The sequence below is a fragment of the Corvus hawaiiensis genome, chromosome 3 (genome assembly GCF_020740725.1).
Source record: "Corvus hawaiiensis isolate bCorHaw1 chromosome 3, bCorHaw1.pri.cur, whole genome shotgun sequence".
Taxonomy (NCBI): Eukaryota; Metazoa; Chordata; class Aves; order Passeriformes; family Corvidae; genus Corvus; species Corvus hawaiiensis.
This window is the reverse complement of record NC_063215.1, coordinates 121,112,379-121,129,510: the sequence shown is the minus strand read 5'-3', so window position 1 is coordinate 121,129,510 and position 17,132 is coordinate 121,112,379. Positions and strand designations below refer to the sequence as shown.

General features: G+C 43.7%; 1 protein-coding gene across 14 annotated transcripts in view; it reads left to right on the top strand.

The window, feature by feature from the left end:
- CFAP61 (cilia and flagella associated protein 61) overlaps positions 1-17,132 on the top strand; it is a 97,288-nt gene that overhangs the window by 17,507 nt on the left and 62,649 nt on the right. For all 14 annotated transcript variants that reach the window (XR_007202424.1, XR_007202421.1, XR_007202422.1 and 11 more), the window contains 7 exons: positions 140-330; positions 3,402-3,441; positions 4,645-4,784; positions 7,881-8,007; positions 8,338-8,415; positions 9,662-9,868; positions 11,710-11,844. Coding sequence is in view for 8 of the 14 variants with exons in the window: in XM_048297997.1 (XP_048153954.1) it covers positions 140-330; positions 3,402-3,441; positions 4,645-4,784; positions 7,881-8,007; positions 8,338-8,415; positions 9,662-9,868; positions 11,710-11,844 (918 nt within the window). In the remaining 6 variants the exon portion in view is untranslated. The remainder of the gene's footprint in view (positions 1-139; positions 331-3,401; positions 3,442-4,644; positions 4,785-7,880; positions 8,008-8,337; positions 8,416-9,661; positions 9,869-11,709; positions 11,845-17,132) is intronic.

Here is a 17,132-nt window from a genome sequence, read left to right as displayed (position 1 = left end):
AGTTTGCCCATCCAGTTCCCCATGTGCAGCCATCAGGGAGGGAAGAAAGGGTCACTGAGAGGAGAGAAAGGATGGGGCTTAAATAATGAAAATACTTTGTGAAATGTTGCAAGTCATCCCTTGTCTGTTATTGTTGCAGAAGGGTGGAGCCGTGGCCGCTTCCCAGTCTGAACTGCTGGTAGGTGATGTCAGCACCACAGGCTCTGAAGGCTCAGCAGCACCTCTCCTGGAGACATCTGATGAGGACGGGGATTTGCATCCTGTGTACAGAGGAGCTTCAAATGCTTTCTGTATCCGTCTGTTTTGTATCGATGAGAAGTATGAAACAAGGTAAGTATAGAGGAATAGTCACTGCTTTCCCATTAATAACCATTTTCAAGGTTATGTTTTTAGGACAAATCAGAAAGTGACAGCACCTGCTGCAGATAGGTGGGATTTTTTCTGACCTCTTTCTTGTCTGCTTCTTTTACCTTCAGTAATAGCTTTTCAACCTCCACTTGCAACTTCCTATTTCTGGTAGGTCTGTGGGGGCAAAAAGTGAAGAATTCATTTTTGTTGGAAAAAATGTGAGTTGAGGTTGTGGAAAAAGGCTGCTTCTTCCTTCTATAGAGACACTCATTCTGAAGCTGGCTAGCTGCAAGAGGAGCTACATGTTACAGTAGTGGTTATCTCACTGCACGGGGAAATAAAGCTGTTCTTAGCTCTGCAGGGAAATGTTCCCATTCTAAACACTGTCTCCAACCACTGAGATAAATTTTTCTGTTTTCTAGAATCCTCTGTGGTTGGGGGAGACAAAAGGTTTTTTAACATGATTGCTGCTGCTGACCTTGGACTCTTAGATCCTGGTGGATTAGAATAGGGCTGTAAATGGGGTTTAGCCTTTTTTTCTTCCAAAATTTCTCTCCACACTCAAAGAGCAAACCTATATTCAACCACATCAGCAGAAACTTTTCCAGGAACTTTTTGATCTGATGGTAGAAAGGAAGGTACAGAACAGATGAAGCAGCTGACCACACCCAGGATCTTCCATGCTTTCAAATCCATGTCATGTCTGCAGACACCAGGCATTAGGAGTTAAGGATGTGATAGATGAGTTCAACATCTGTAATAGCATTTGAAAAAACATGTATCTACTTGTAGTAGTAGTAGTCATCGGTGAGTAACAATTTCTGAACTCCCCTGGCATAGAGGAAGTGTAAGGGTAAACTTCACTGAGAAGAAAAATCAGAATTCCTGGAAAACTGGTTCTGTTTGTTGAGCTGTTTCTTGATTAAGGAGCACACCTACTCAAGGGGATCGAACACCAAATCTGCTGCAAATGCAAATATCCAAAGTTACCAAAGCAAAGACACGGTCTTTTGGGTACTATTTCCCAAGTGATATATACCCAGTAATATAGCTCAAGTTTGTTAAGAACTAGTTTAATTAGTGAAATGCAGTGCTAGAAGTCTGCGTTGTACTTAGAAGCATTGATCAACTGATGTGTGATAAGAACAATTGCGCTGCAGAGAGACTGTTCCAGAACAGTTAATTGATGGCCAGTCCGGTGTAAAAATTCAAGCAAGGTAATTACTGCAGAATAAGATGGCTTTATTTTAAAATGTTAGTGAGGCTTGCTCTGGAATGACTCCATTATACTGAAACAGCAATTCGGAGCTGTGGTGGAGACCTGTGTCAGGAAATAATCTCACTGTAGGCTTCTCGAGTTCTCTGCTCATAGTTTCCTGCTTGGGATAAGGATCTGTCCCTTTTTTGCCCCCGTCTGATGCTCTGTGCTTTGTATCTACGTCTGTTTCTGTTCAAGACATTTCTCACTGCATTTATCATTCAATGCTGTGGTCCCAGTCTTTTTTACCTGGAGACATCTGTGGAGCAGTGTGGATTCCAAGATGGGTATCTGGAGAAGATAGCATTCCTGTCTGAAGACTTTTCCTGAGATTACCTCATGTAGAGCTGAGGACTCTGTCGATCTTGGTGTTTTCAAACATTTTGCTTGGATGCTTCTCTGGCTTGCCTTTGCTTGATCCACCTGCCTGTAAAAGAAATATTAGCAAAGCAAATACATGTGAAGGAGGGCACGAGGCGATGCTGACTGCAGCCTGGAATCTTGTCCTGAGGGAGTTTCTGCTGGCCTTGCACAGCATGGACCCAGAAATAGTAGTGTGATTGAAGTGTGGGTGTGATTGCATCTTAGCCCTGAGGGAAGTTTGCTCCTCGGGAATTGTTACCCAGTGAAGCTGCTAAGTGTTGCCATCTCCTAAATCCAGAGCTGTTATGTGACTTGTTAGTGCATTGAGAGTGAAATGTGAAGGAACTGAACTGCTGGCTGGCTTATCTGCTGATCTTTTCTAAGCCCCCAGAAAAATCTCCCACCTCAAGTCTTGTGGTCCTTGCTGCCAACAAGGCCCTGGATACCACAGAGAAAACTACATTGCAATGGCATTTTCCTGTCTCCTGGTTAGCTGTTCTGTTAACTAGTCTTAATTATGTATTGAATAGGTGAACATATCGTACCCCAATCCTGATCTGTACTTGCAGCTTTAAGTTTACATCCGAGTGTGGATATTGCAATTAGAAATTATTTCTCTTTTATGTAATATTATTAAAGAGGTAATTAAAGGGAGCTTAATTACAGTTCTGAAAGGAGGAGGGGATTTATCAGTATTTATAGGTGAGTTATATCTGTATTGAATTTCTTCAAAAGACACATCTTGTGTGGTGGAAAAATGTTTTATGAAGTTTCAGCATAACTGGATTTTGAGCTCTTTGATATCCTTACACATGGGAGAAACAGCAGGGCTTTGGTGAGATTTCTCAAGTCTTTTTAAACTGAAATGTCACAATTTGCTGTCAGCATGGAAGAGATTGGGATAGCGCTAAGTCAGTGGGAGAGAAGTGGAAAGAAGTGTTGTAAAACAATTCTAAGTATTGATGTTCCTGTTAGTCTGTCAGAGCACATTGGGCAGGTTTTCCTGAGTGGAAAGTCACAGAGCTCAGTCACAGGTGCTGGCTGAAAATACTGTGGAGCATAGCAACAACTGAATTAATATTTGCTGTATACTAATGCTGCTGTGACAGTCCAGGAACGGCTTCTGAAGAGGTTGGAGTCAACAACATGAGAGCCAATGTTTTGTTTGTTCCTACCCCCCGCCCTTTTAGTGAGGAGCCTCGTGTACTACATCAAACATTCTGGTTATTCCTGTTAATAATGATGCTTTAAGCTCTAGAAGTCAGAAATCGCTGTGCAGCATGCCACACCAGCAGTTGATTACTGATGATCTATCGGGGTCGTCTGATCGGCTGTGAACGAATGTTCCTGCAATTGCAGGGATGTCAATATCCCAGTGCATCAGAGCAGTCTGGTATGTGCTTTATTTACCAATATTTGCTCTTGGTTGCAGGTCACTGGATTTTTTGCACTATGCTTTCAGTGTTTTCCCGGTGAGTATAATGGAAGTTGGAGTGTTTTTGTGTGGTGTGCGGTGGGACAGCAGTGCAGCTGGCAGCCAGGGGTTTTGGGTCTGCTGCTCCAGGGAGTCTGTGCCCCACACAAGTGTGCTGGACCTGGTTGCCCTGGGCCGAGCTACTCACCTCCTTGGCTGCTTCTGGACTTCATGGAATGCATATCTCTGTTTATCCTAGAATCCTGGAATGGTTTGGGTTGGAAAGGAACTTAAAGATCGCCCAGTTCCACCCCTTCCATAGGCAGCATACCTTCCACTATCCCAGGTTCCTCCAAGCCTTGTCCAACCTGGCCTTGGATGCTTCCGGTGATAGAACAGCCACAGCTTCTCGGGGCAACCAGTGCCAGGGCCTCCCCACCCTCACAGGGAAGAACTTTTTCTTACTGTCCAATCTAAACCTACTCTCTGTCAGTGTGAAGGCATTTCCCTGGCACTACATGCTCTTGTAAACAGTCTATCTAGTTCATGTTCCATCGGGTCTTCTCTGAGATGCAGATTTAGAAAAGAAATGCTTCAAACTTTTTTCAAATCATGTATAGATCCAGAATGTACCTAAATTAAAAGCCAAATCAGGAAAAAAAAAATGTAAGGAGGTGGATTTAAATCCTATAAAACAGTGGTATTAAGGAGATTCATAGTATTTGCCTGTAGACTGAACAGTGGTACTCTGGATTCACGGCGCAGTAGCTATCTCCTGCTAATTCTCCATGCGATTGCTCTATCTGAGGTAACCAAGTCCACTTTCTGAGAATTCTTAATGCACACCAGAGTCTTGTAGCAAGTAACTGCATGGCAGTGTGCCTTAGAGTCAGGCCCTGGGTACCAGAGACACAGACTTGGCCCTAAGAACAGCACACTCAAAAACACTGCTTACCACCAAAGAAAGTTCCTAGAGAGAGTGGACCCAGAAAATGCTTCAAATTTATGCCATTTATCCATCCAGCAACGTCAGTCTTTGAAACAAAATGTCACTATGGAATCACCAGATTAGTAAGGAAAGTTCACCCTGTAGTTTGCCTAAAGCAAAGCCATTTCTGAGCTGTTGGTTCCTTGGTGCTGCCCAGGCAGAGCAATGCTTGGCTGTGTGCAGCGTAAGCCCCGCATTCAGGGCTGTCTGTCCCCTCCGAGGGCTTTGGGTAAAGCTTAGAGATCACCTTTATGGCCTGCCAATCTCTTTCAGGACAGAGACTTGTGTGTCATCCTGGTGCCGCATCATGTCCCGGCATTCCCCCTGATCCAGAGCTTTGTTCGGGCTGTCCCTTGCTGCACTTCCAGGCTGGGCCGGGAGCTGTACGTGTTCCACCGGGCGGGATTGCTCACGTGAGTCGTTCCTCGGGACAGCACTGCTGTGCTCCGGGCTGCTGTGGGACCCAGCTGCCAGTGTTTGTGTGGAGTGTCCTCTCAGTAAAACCCAAGCGCAGTGAGAGCATTCATTTGGGATTTGTATGTACAGTACTAAGGTAGGGCACGTGGACATCGGTGCAGACAAGCAGCTCCAAGTTGCCTGGTTGTGGGCCAAGGCCAGCAGACAAACATGGTGCTGTGTTTGGCCTTGGGGATGTGGGTCAGGTTGTGTGACACTGACACCTGATAGCCTGGTGTAACTTAATTCTTGGAAATATGCTGTAGCTTTCTTAAGAGAACTGTTGTCATGTGTTTCTGGGATGTACAGATCACAGCAGTAACATTGTTGAGTATCTGTAATACATGCTTTCTCTTTTACTTTTGGTGTTGAATCATTTATTTCATGCCTTCCGTTTCTGTGATGCTCTGAACACTCTGTAGGCTGAGATATCACTGAACTAGGACACCAAACCTTTCTTGCTGTGTCTTCTGTTACGTGGAATGAATTTTCCAAAGCTTTGCTTGTATAGCAAGCCTATTCTGGCCCAAAGACCAAGCTTAAATTGTGGCATAGTTAGAGATTCTTTTTTTTGGTTTTGATCTTAATGTAGCTAACTAAAACCACTGTGTGGTTTTAGCAAAATACTTCTAGGTTTAGTTGCATATTAATCACCTTTGGTGGTACACAAATAGTTCATGCAGGAATTGGCCAGCTGCTCTTGGACCTAGGCAGAAGCTTTTTACCCTGGGATGAAACTGTGCTTCTGGGTCCTGAATAAGAGTCCAACTGGCTGGAGAGAGAGCCACTGGAGTAATTCCTGGTAATCTCAGGCCCAGCTGCTCAGTAATCCACCAATAGGGTTGGAAGTCATATGTCCTCTTGTGATTTTGAGCAAAATTCAAGTTGTTATCAAGGCTTTTTAAAAAAAAGTTACTATTCTGATTACATTGTGCAAATTCCAATTGACACCAGCCCTTCCATGAAAACAAAATTGGGTCATCGGTAGCATTTGCCAAATCTCCCTGCAGCTTTGCAGGATAGTAAGGAAAAATAGCTGCTCACTGAGGTTCAGGATCAGAAAAGCTTTAGGAGAAGCCAGAGTAAGCTTTTGGGAAGTTTCTGCAGAACAAAACCCACAGGGTGCAGCGGCAGATACTCTTTGGAAATAACCAAAATCTGTGAAAGATCAATACATTGTACTTGCACCTATGGCTTTCAAAAGCATGCAAGTGAAAAGGAAGTCACAGAAAATGGACTAAAAGAAAAACAGGGTAAGAAGAGGGGAGTATGGAGACTTGAAAGGGCAAAGTCAGAAGAGGCACAGGCACAAAATGAGCTCCTGATTAGTACGGGCAGTAAAAGGAATAAGAAAAAGTGTTAAGTACACAAAAAGCAAGAGTGCAGCAAATGGAGCTGTGAGTCTGCTACTTAACAGTGAAGGAGAAAAAAATAGATAAGGCATAGGCTGAGGTGCTTAATGGATACTTTCCCTCAATTTTCACTAAAAAGCATAATAATAATAATAATAATAGTGTCCTTGTCTCTGAGCAGTCAAAGGACTTGAGGATCTAGAATGAGTTAATTCATTGCTGGGAGAGAAATGAGTACAGACGTTGGTTAGTCCTTCCCATATTCCATACTCACGGTGGAGCTGGTGCATCTGCCTATTAAAAAAAAGAAACGCAGTTTCAACTTTTCACATTTTCTGGTTTTGTCATGTTTGAGATGCAGTTCCCTGTAGGCACAGCTGCCTTCTCTGGGGCATGGGTGGGGGCAAAGCTGGGCTGGGGAGCGGCGGGAGAATGGCACACTGGGGCTGCAGAGGGAACCACGTTGCTGGGCCTGCTGGCCGTCGTCCTCAGCACTTGTTGGCTCTTGGAATTTACACTGGAAATGTGTGAAAAGCTGTGGAAGTTCAGGATTAGTTTGTAATTTAGTAACCAAATGTATGCTTTTGAGCGCTGAAAAATGGTCAGTGGATTGAACTGTGAAATTTTTCATAACATACCAGAATCTTGATAAATTTAGGGGTTTTAAGGTACTAGTGCTATTCATTAAATCCATATTCCACAAAATTCCTCTCAGTGTGACTGAAGCTGAAGAACAGTACATCCACCTTTAAATTGAAAGTGAGAAGAACAGGAATAAAACAACTTATACTACGTGAATTGCAAGTTTTCATCCGTGGGTGAAAGGACTTACTTCTTGGAACTGAAGCTGTAGTTCAGCTTCTTGAACAGCACTCCACAAGTGTTTGTTACACGAGCTGTGTGTAACCAGGAAGGGGTTGCTGCCTTTGACAGACTTTGGGAGAGCTCCTCAGCTGCTGTAGACTGTCACTGTGAGGTGAATTTTCTTCCTAATTAGTAGGTGGGAAGATGTTTGCTGGCAGTCTGTAAGTGAGCCGAGTGCCAGGTCACTGCTGTCTGTAGGTGCGATGTTCCGTGCGTGGCACAGGCAGTTTGATACCACGTCACTGCTGTGTGATTGCTAACTGGCACTGCACACCTAGCAGAGGCACTGCAGTCATGTAGGTTTATCCTCACGTGTTACTGTTTGAAGCATCAAAGCCTAAAACAAAAATTGGTAATCTGTTCCTGGAGAAATTGATGTTCCTGCTTTACTTTATACCATGACACTTGTCTCAGTTTTATTTTTTCTCTCTCCTTTTCTCATTTTTTCTTGTCTTTCCCTGTTTTTATCTTGCTTTTTTCCCCATGTGCTGCAGTGTGCAGCTACAGGTTCCACGTTCATTTTAGGGTTCTTTGCCTCCCTTTATTGGTGACTTTTACTCACTGGAAGACAGGTGATACCTGTAGTTACAGATTGGGCTGAGTGTTTAATAGCAGATAAAGCAGGACTCTGGAGTTGTCTCAAGTAAATAATCTGATCTTTTCTATTACCATGCAATAAGTTAATATCTGCCTTTGGAACAAGAGTCATTTGGCAATCAGTTACAGCTTCTGAAAGATGTGCTTGGTACTCGTGAAGGATGTGTTGTCTTAAGCCTGGCAGTTGTTTTCATTTTGTCACAGAGTCAACTTTCTTTTTTTATTTTTGTCCTTTTTTAGGTCATTTAACGTAAGAAAAGCAACAATCGATGACCTACAGGGTGTCAAAATGCTCGTTGAAACTCTTAGCTTGGATGAAGAGATATGGAATGACTCAAAGATATTCACTGAGGCTCGTAAAGATCCGGTGAGTATTTGTTGCAGATATGTGTTCAGTTCTGTCCTAAGATCAGGACTTAACACAGGACTGAAGTGGTGGCTGAGCGTGTAGCACTCCTGCAGCAGCTGTATCCAAACTGAAACTTCAGTGAGGAAAGGTCTGTGTGGTCCAGAGTCCAGCAACACCTGGCTCAAACAGGGCCCTCGTGGGGAGCGGACTGGCTAGACCGGGATAGTGCCTCGGAGGTGGGCTGGGAGGAAGGTGTTTTAACTGGGACTCTGTGGTGAAATGCACAGTTACCATTAAAAAGAGATTCTGCTGAATTGGAAATACGTGTCTATTGCCTTTGCCTTGCAGGATGGGATGCCAGTACGGGCTTTTGTAGCAGAAGTTTTGGATCAAATCGTTGGTGTTTCTGTCACTAGGGATGAAATGGTAAATTCTGTTTGTGTTCCATGAGCTTTGTGGTGCTTGGTCTTCACACTAAAGGCTGAGTTTTGTGCTTGAAAAGATGATCAGGTAATGGAAAAGGCTGCCCAGAGAAGTGGTGGAGTCACCATCCCTGGAGATATTTAAAAGACATGTCTTTTAGGGACATGGTTTTGCAGAGGATTTTCTTGTATGTGTGCCTAACAAAGCGTCTGTGAAAATGCTGCTTCTAGAAGCTCCCTTCTCTCCAGCCTGTGTCCACTGTATTACTTCTCTTTTTGTAGATAATGATTGACACACAGATAAAAAAAATTATCCTGTTATTTTCAATAAGCTGCTGCTGTGTCCTGAAAGTTTTCCTCCTGCACTGTTTTGGTGCTTTAGCACAAAGCCATTCTGCCTCTAAATACGTGCTTAATCACCTATTTACCTTCTGCTTTCCAAGTCAATGAGCAGCTTTGCCACAAGTCCTTCAAAGAGCGGTAATTCTCCTTCTAGATTTGCTTTCATAACTTTTTTCTCCAACGGTAGGTTCTGAAAGATTGTGAATCATGCACTTGAAAACAAAGAAAAAGCCTATTCTCTGATGGAGTAATAGAAGACATTGCACGTTATTATTGAAAAGTAAACATTCTCCAAGTCTTACTTTTGTGGTATTCTGCTAGGACCGAAAAGGTGGATTTTAGGTTGTTCAGCAGTTCTAATGCTTAGTTTTTACAATAGAAGAGTCACTCCTGTTTCCAAGAGTAATTCTCTTGATTATATTAAGAGCTAAGAGGATAGACTGAGTGAATAAATGTGCAAAAATATCAGGTTATCACTTCAACAGGGAACACTTGTCAGAGGGCATTTCTACACAGCTCTGCTCTGTAGAATTCCCTTTCTCAGCTGGAGTTTGGTGAGAGGGACAGCCTGGGCTTCCGTGCCTTGAACTCAGAAAAACAGGTGGGGTTTTTTTCCCCTCCATGGATATCTGTTAACCTGTATCAGACGTTGTGGGGAAAGGGTCAGCTGTGCAGTCCTTGTAAATACGGGCAAGCTGCAAGGAGAGGCTTTGATACAATGAAAAGATTTTCAAGGAAAGTCTGTTCAGTCAGTGCCCTTAGTTGAGAACAGCTCTCACAGACACTTGATTTCAGTGTTCCAATGTAGTTCCTTGATTGATAGAAAGTGACTCATTGGTTGGTATTTGCTCAAATCCTGCCAAGGTAGCTGCTGGTCACTGCTGACTCACAAATTCCTAATTTTCCAGGATATTGAGTATATTCAAGCACACTACAACATTGAGGACTTTATTCGTTTTAATCATCACCAGCAAGAGGAACATGGACATCTTTGCCACTTTGTCTTAAATCCTGTATTTCATCACTATACAAAATACTTTCTAAAGGAGATTCTTCGCTTGGGTCACAAATCTTCTCTTTACTACCCTGTTTATCCAGAATGTGTGGAGGGCCAGGTAAGGAAAAAGTAATTTGTATTTCTTGTATTAAATATTGGCACCTTTTCTCACTTTATTTTTTATTTGCTTCTGTGAATGACTGCAAACAGGGATTTTCTTGGCAATCTGCAGCAAACTGTACTTTCTTCCTGCGTGACATATTCAGGACCCATGGACACAGCTCTTGCGTAGCAGGGCTGGTCTGTGGTGTCCACCAGTCTTCAGGAAGTGAGGGGGCAGGGGGAGCAGAGAGTGGAAATGTCCTTGGCACTCTGCCCAGCACAAGGGTAGTGTAGCCTGAGTAAATGCAAGGGGATCATCTTAAATGCATCCAGGTGGCTTATAAAAACTCTTCCAAAGGGATTCAGGTTCTCTAGACTGTGTTTCACCGAAAGTCAGTGGGACCTAGGCACCTCACTGGCTTTTGAAGGGGGGCTTGTGTTTCTGCAAGTGTCACGGGATAACGGTAAGAACTGAACTTCTAATGGAGAAAATCCGTCTCCAAGAAGAATGTAATTCAGCAATACTCGCATATGTGTTTTGCCGTCAGTCTCACGTCAGAAAAGGGAGCGCAAGGTAACATTTTCAAGCCTGTGTAGCTATGTGAAGCTGCTGTCTGGCTCAGCCCCATCGCCTGGGCTCCTGGCACCACTGATGGAAGCTCATGGTGCATCCCGAGGGCAGTTCATCCATCGGTCATAGCTGCCTGTCTCAGGGTAGACGGAATTTTCCCCTGGAGACTCACCTCCAGCGTGGGCTTCTGCCTGGCTGGCTGGACTGGGCACCTGGTGTTTAAATGGTGACTGAGATGGGTTCTGTCCGTGGTGGTTCGGGTGGTTTTGAAACCACTGCTGACTTTCATGTGTGAACTTTTGACAGGTTAGACTTGGGTACATTTGCAAAAGGATGTGTTTTCCTGTGCACTTTTGTGGAGTTCTAAGTGTTCCAGTGAGGAGCCAATGTTCCTGCGTGGCATTAGGTTCTCACATTCTGAAGAGGCACTCACAGAAATGCAGTTTAATGGCCCTGGATGGAAGAGAAGTTAAATCTTAGCAGTGATTCCTGTGTTGACTGTTTCCAGGCTACCAGGCTACAGAGTTGCTCTAAGTTACTTTAGCTTATCTAATATTATTATCTAATAAGTGGTAAGTGTGGTATTTTACTTAATTCTCAATGTAGTAACTTCAAGTTTTTAATATTTGTGGATGGAATGGCACTTGAGTGTAATTTAGTTTGCATTAATGTTCATTCTGTATTTCCTGTAATTCTCTTATTTTCTTCCCTTTCACGCTGTAAGTTACGCCAGAGCCAGTCATGCTGTAATAGACAGATACAGCTATTTCTAATGATCCAGGCTGCTCAGATGAGCATTAGGGTTTTGTTCATCTCAAATTTCTGCCAGTTTATTAACATTTATCACTTGGATGAACCAGACATTTCAGTCGGTATAGAATTTCCATATAAATTCATCTGCGTTCCTTGCCAAGCGAGCAAAGGTTAGCAGTGAGCAGATAACACAGCTTAATGAGGTCAAATCAAGCTGATTCATGATCGCTATGGAGAAAAATATCCTCCTGGGGAAAATACTTGTGCTGAAAAATCCCATAAACCAAACCACTTGTTTATCTGTCATTCCCACAGAGATAGTAATGTAATTACTCTCATAATTATCTTCATTAGTGTCAGGAATTATCTGCAGTTCATTCCTCTGCTCTGAGTATGTTTGTTTATTTGCTGATTTTTGTCTCAGATTTAGCCAACAGAGCTAAGAATTGTGTGTTTGCAAAGCCATGCAGCAGACATCTGTGATGCACTGCTCTGACATTCTCTCTGCTGAAATATGGATCGCTGTCTTTCAGTTTCAGCGTCCCTGTGCCCATTCCCTGACATCTGCCCTTCATTACATGGCTCCCGTGCGGCCGAGACGACAGATTGTCTATCCTCTGGAAGAGCTTGGCGTGAACGCTCCGTCGGAGCAGGTCTCCAAGGATCAGGTGGGTGACAGCAGCGGCAGCAGGCGGGAGGCACGGTGCCAGCTCGTGCAGGGCTTGGCAGATGGGCTGGCATTACCCTCCCCGTGCTCATAGGCTGCTCCTTAATTACAGCGGCCGTGCCGGCCGATCCCGCTCCGTTGCCGCGCGCCCTGGCTGGGCTGGGCCCGCAGCCCGTCACACACGGTGCCCACTGGAGCAGAGCCCTTCCCACTCCATGCTGACACGATGGCAGCACTTTGTCACGGCCTCCCAGCGCCTTCTAAATGCTCTGCCTACTGCTGAGCCCTTGCTCCTGCTAGGTCTACTTAGGTGTTGTGCTCCGCAAGCGGAAAAAAGACAATGTCATGCTTTTGACTCCTTCTGTAGAAATTGCATAAGTACATTTTATTTTTCAGTCCCAAAGTCAGGTTTCTTCCATGCACGAGATACCCTTAGAACGCCAAATGACTTAACAGCAAAGGCAAAGGTTGTTTTCACTAGCCAACTGTTTTATTTGCAAAGAACTAGTGCAGTCTGGAGGTTCTAAATGAAAAGGCTCCTAAAATTTCATTTTTAAAATAACTTACACCTCATTCTCTTACATTTTTAAGTAACTAAAATTGGACGTGAAGGTGATTCCTCAAAAGAGTAACTAGTGAAGCTGAAATATTAGGAAAACCACAATTAGTGATGGATTCTCTCAGTAGGTAGTTGTAATTTTGTGGAGAAATATAATTAGGGAGCTTTATGTCTGTCTACTAACTTCCACTTGGCTGAGATGGGCTTCCATATAATATTTTTAGTGCTGTCCTTTTCTCAGTTAGTCAGTACGTTTTGGCACCTAAAACTCTTAATTAGGCAGCAGCTGGCAAAGTGAAATCCAGAACATGGCTGAGGCTGTTGGTCTGAGTTTGGCTTTGTTCAACAGCCTTCCTTCCGCATGCGCATCCCTGCCTTTATCTTCTCTTCTCTGAAGAATAAACTGTCTGATGCTTTTCTTTAAACTGCTTCTTATTCCTAATCTTTAAAGTGATTGCTCTCTTACTAAAAGAGCTCATCTTAGCATTTTTGTTGAAGCTGGAAAATCACATACTTCCTGTGTTTGAAAGATTTGCAAATCTTTTGTCTGCTCAGGTTCCTCCTGAGGTTTTCTGAGTTTCTCTGTGTAGGTAGTGACATAAGGGTTTGAAATCTCAGATTCAAATTTCTATTTAATAGAATGTGTGAAATTTTTGCTAAGAAGTTGTACTGGAAAAACCCCAACTCAAGGCCAGCCACTGTGTAAGTATCTGTGCATCTGTCTCTGCATGAATTATAGATTTTTGACAGACTGTGCTCTATCAGAATGGACATCTGGGGCTAAGTGCTGGGTGGTAACTTGAGGATAAAGCTAGTCTGCTTCTGCTGCTGGCTTCTCTGAAATACCACAAACTTGAAACCATATAAAGCTAAATTGACTCTTCTGTCGAGTGAATGAAGCGACCTTTGGCCACCATACGTTGGGAAGCTTTGTAACATGAGGAGCAGCCTGCCACGGGGAGCTGAGTGTGCTCATAGGAGTAAGGAGATGGTGCTGCTTTTAGACCTTGGGCAGCAGCCAGGCAGAAGGCACTTGCCCTCTCTCTGCTCAGATGCCTTGTAAGGGAAGATTGATCCCCATCAATAATCTTGCACTACCCTGCCAAATCCTGTAGTGAAGTTACAAATTAACTGAGGTGTATTTTGTAAATTAATACAACCCAGTTTCAGTAGGCACAATATTATCTTTCTGCCTTTTTGTAGTGATTAAAAGGCTTCTCAGACCTACTGTAAACAGTAAGGTGCAATCTGTAAGGCAGAGAACAAACTGTCCCACCAAGGAGATAAATGTGATAGCTCTGCAGAATGGAAAGGCTGAGAATTGTCACCTTATGAAATACATTGAGACAAGATGAAGCACATTTTGGTTGTAGAAGATGCTCATGGGCTGGGAAGTGAGGGGAAAAGGACATGAGAGAACAATGCTGTGAGGAAAGTGTGGAGAAAAGAGGGAGAAAGGTGAAAGGCAGACAAAGAGTCTGGAGTAGGAATTAGTGGGAAGATGTCTGAGGCCAGCACCTGCAGAGGAGGAAGGAGAAAATGTCTCCTATCATCTTTGGTTTGTGCTTTTAAACAAGATCAGGGCAGGATCTTGCGAGATGTTGAGATTGGGCAAGCAGGGATTTCAGGCATTTGAGACCACTCCTCATTTCTTTATCCCGTGTCTCTATCCCAGCTCACCAAGCTGGTTTAAACCGAGGGGGCTTTGCCCTCTCCTATTTGAAAGCAGCTCCTCCAGAGGTGAATCCATGCCCGCTTTGTTCCCAAGAGCTGGAGGGCAGGTTATCACTGTAATTGCTGCTCTAGAGGGCTCTGCAGTAGTGGCAGGATTTGTCACGTGAGCTACAAGATGAAGATTGTAAATGCAGGTTGATTTCAGAAATGTAAAATTTTCATTGATTGCCTGCCCTAACTGATTGCCTGAGTGTCTGTTGCTTGTAATGGAGATAATTGTAGTGATATTCTTGCTTTGATACCCAGAAGATGCCCTTGATATCTAGTAATCAACAAATCAACATCTGCCTCTCATCTATTGCTTTTTCAGCTGCCTTCCTCTTGTTCCAGCCCTTCTCGAGCTCTTGCTCTCCTTCTCTAGCTGCAGAGTGTCTTTTTGCCCGGTAACAGCCTGGGGCTGAGCAGCTCAGCCATTCTGTGTCGGGGCACAGCTCACAATTTGTGTGTGGATGTCTGTGGGCTGTTAGTGGCTTCGTATCTCAGCGAGTGTGCAGTGGGAGCCCTGGGGCTCCATCAGTCTGTGTCTCCCCAGAACATTCCAGCCTGCTTAGGGCATGAAGGGAATTCACCCAGTGCACAGAACTCAACCAGGACATGTGCGGGCGCTTTCCTGCTTCCTTCTTCCTTTCTCTTCCAAAGAAGAGAAAGCAGCAATCTGAACCACAGAGGCTTTGCTCTCAGCGAATTCCCGAGCACTGCCAGTCCAGATGGATCTTGGCTCTGCTGGAGAGGTGGTTTTCCTGTAGGTCTGGATCAGTTATTACAGACAGATGAGCACAATGTGGGATAACTTGTTCTTGTTGTCCCTCTGTCAACTCTCTCTATTCTTCTGTGGTGTCTGGAAAAACCACCAAGGGGGGAAGTGCCATGTGTCACCCTCCCACGGATTCCTGAACTGCTCCCACCTGTCTCATGCAGGGAGCACGAGCTGTGTCTTGTGCTATTGAAGGAAGCATAGGTCCTTCCTGCCGTGGGCTCTCTGGCAGAGCTAGGTGTCAGCTGGAGAGATGTACTCTTAAACTCCAGAAACTTACCCTATGAACCCACAGCTGACTGCTACCTGTGTGGCTGTCTACCTGCAGTTCTCTACTTGCCCTGTTCTCCCCAGGCCCTTGTGGCATTCCCTGTGGCTCAATCTTGTTTCTGGTTTGAGACAGGCTTTTGGTTTGTGTTGCCTCTTAGCTTATTGCTAAAATGACTATGACTCCAGAGAAATACAGAGCTTAGGAGCTCTCCCTGCTCCTCCCCTATTTGCCATCCTTTTCATGAACACTTCGCCATAGGTTTTAAGGTCATCACAAGTTTTTTCACTCTTTCTCTTGAACCACAACTCGGTGCTGCTTCATCTTTGCCTCAGAAACCCTGTGACTCCCCAAGCAGTGGCTCCATTTCCTGAAGGGCTGTAAATTCTTCCTTACTTCTTCCTATGCCTTGAGACTGCAAATACATTTTGTTGCTGATTTTGTGTGTCTGTTCCTACCAAACTCTGTCTCACATTGCTCTGCTAAAGCGATTTGGATAAATTGGGTAAGACTGGACTGAGAAAGCACAAAGCAGGAGACGTTAAGTGTGCCTGTCTCCTATTGCAGTCCCCTGGAATGGCTCAGTTGCTGATTTGCATCCAGTCCTGAAGTGTCCAGACTTTGGCATACCTGTTGAGTAGCAAGTGTGGCAGAGGTGCCACATCTTGGCTCAGAATTGCATCGGCCACACATCTACCGCACTGGGGTTCAGGGCACAGACCTGACAGAGCTTCTGCCTGCTCATTAGATCAAACACTTTGTACAGCTGTGCCAGAGCAAAAGGAAATCTCTGATTTTTGTATTCTGGATCAGCAACCGGCGCTGAAGCGCCAACTGGCAGGAGATCCAAAGATTCAAACTCTAAATTCCCTCGCCGTTAAAACAGATTAGATTATTATTGTGGTTTGCACATCTGTCAGTCACTGCAGTCATGTTACACGAAAAACAGTTGGTTACAACAGAATCCTGAATATCTTATAAAGTGCTGCTGGCCTTCACGGTGCATGTCATTATTGGTGGAGTAGAAAACTATAGATAATGAAATAATTTTTAATTATTTCTTCATAAATAAACAATTTATAAACTTGTTTGCTTTCTCACCATCTGGGAGCATTCTGTTCTCCATCTGCTTCATGTAATTATCAACGTAAGGGAAGAATAGGTGATATAATTAACAAGAATAACTGATCCACAGTGAAGAACAAAAATGTCACACATCTGTTGAATTATTTCCTTGTTTTTGCCCTTTTACTATTATTCATGCTATTGGGTTTATTATATTTTTATTTCATGGCTGTGTTCAAGCTGTCAGGTTTTATTGCACAGTTCAGAATTGTTTTTTCTGCTCCAGCTCATAAAAAGGCAGAACAGTTGCAGAAGCCTGTGAAGTGTTGTATAAATTTAGTTAGTTTAGTGTGAGGCTCAAATGCAAAATGGAGGCCAAGGCACTGCAAACTCAACAGTTTCCAGTGCAGTGTGGAGGTATTTTTGTGTTTGTCTGATTCAAGTGATGATGCTTATGGTAAAGGCTATGAATAAATGGCCTGAGAGCAGTTTAAAATAGTAATTAAAACAAGAACATGAGAGAAAATAAATCCTTGCTTTTAGATTCATCTTACAACTTGTTCCATTGCCATGTATGTTCACTACTCAAATGACTTATGAATGTAGGAGCCATCCTGGATGATTCTCTGTTCTGTGGGCTTTTTATGTCCATTATAAAGTTGCAGTACTTTAAAACAGTATATATTTACCATGTTTTGTAAAAAGAAAAGGAGAAATTAGCTATCAGGTAAAACCAGAAAAAAAATTTAAAACTTTTTTGAACTTGACAAACTTTCTCTTGTGGGGAAGCTCGTTTAAAAAAAGGGTATGAAACCGATCTATATGAGTGTTTGTATAGAAAACTCATCCCTAGATGCTGATGTCCCCTCCAGCAAACTCCTGGGGAGTTTCACTCTCTGTGGCTTCTAC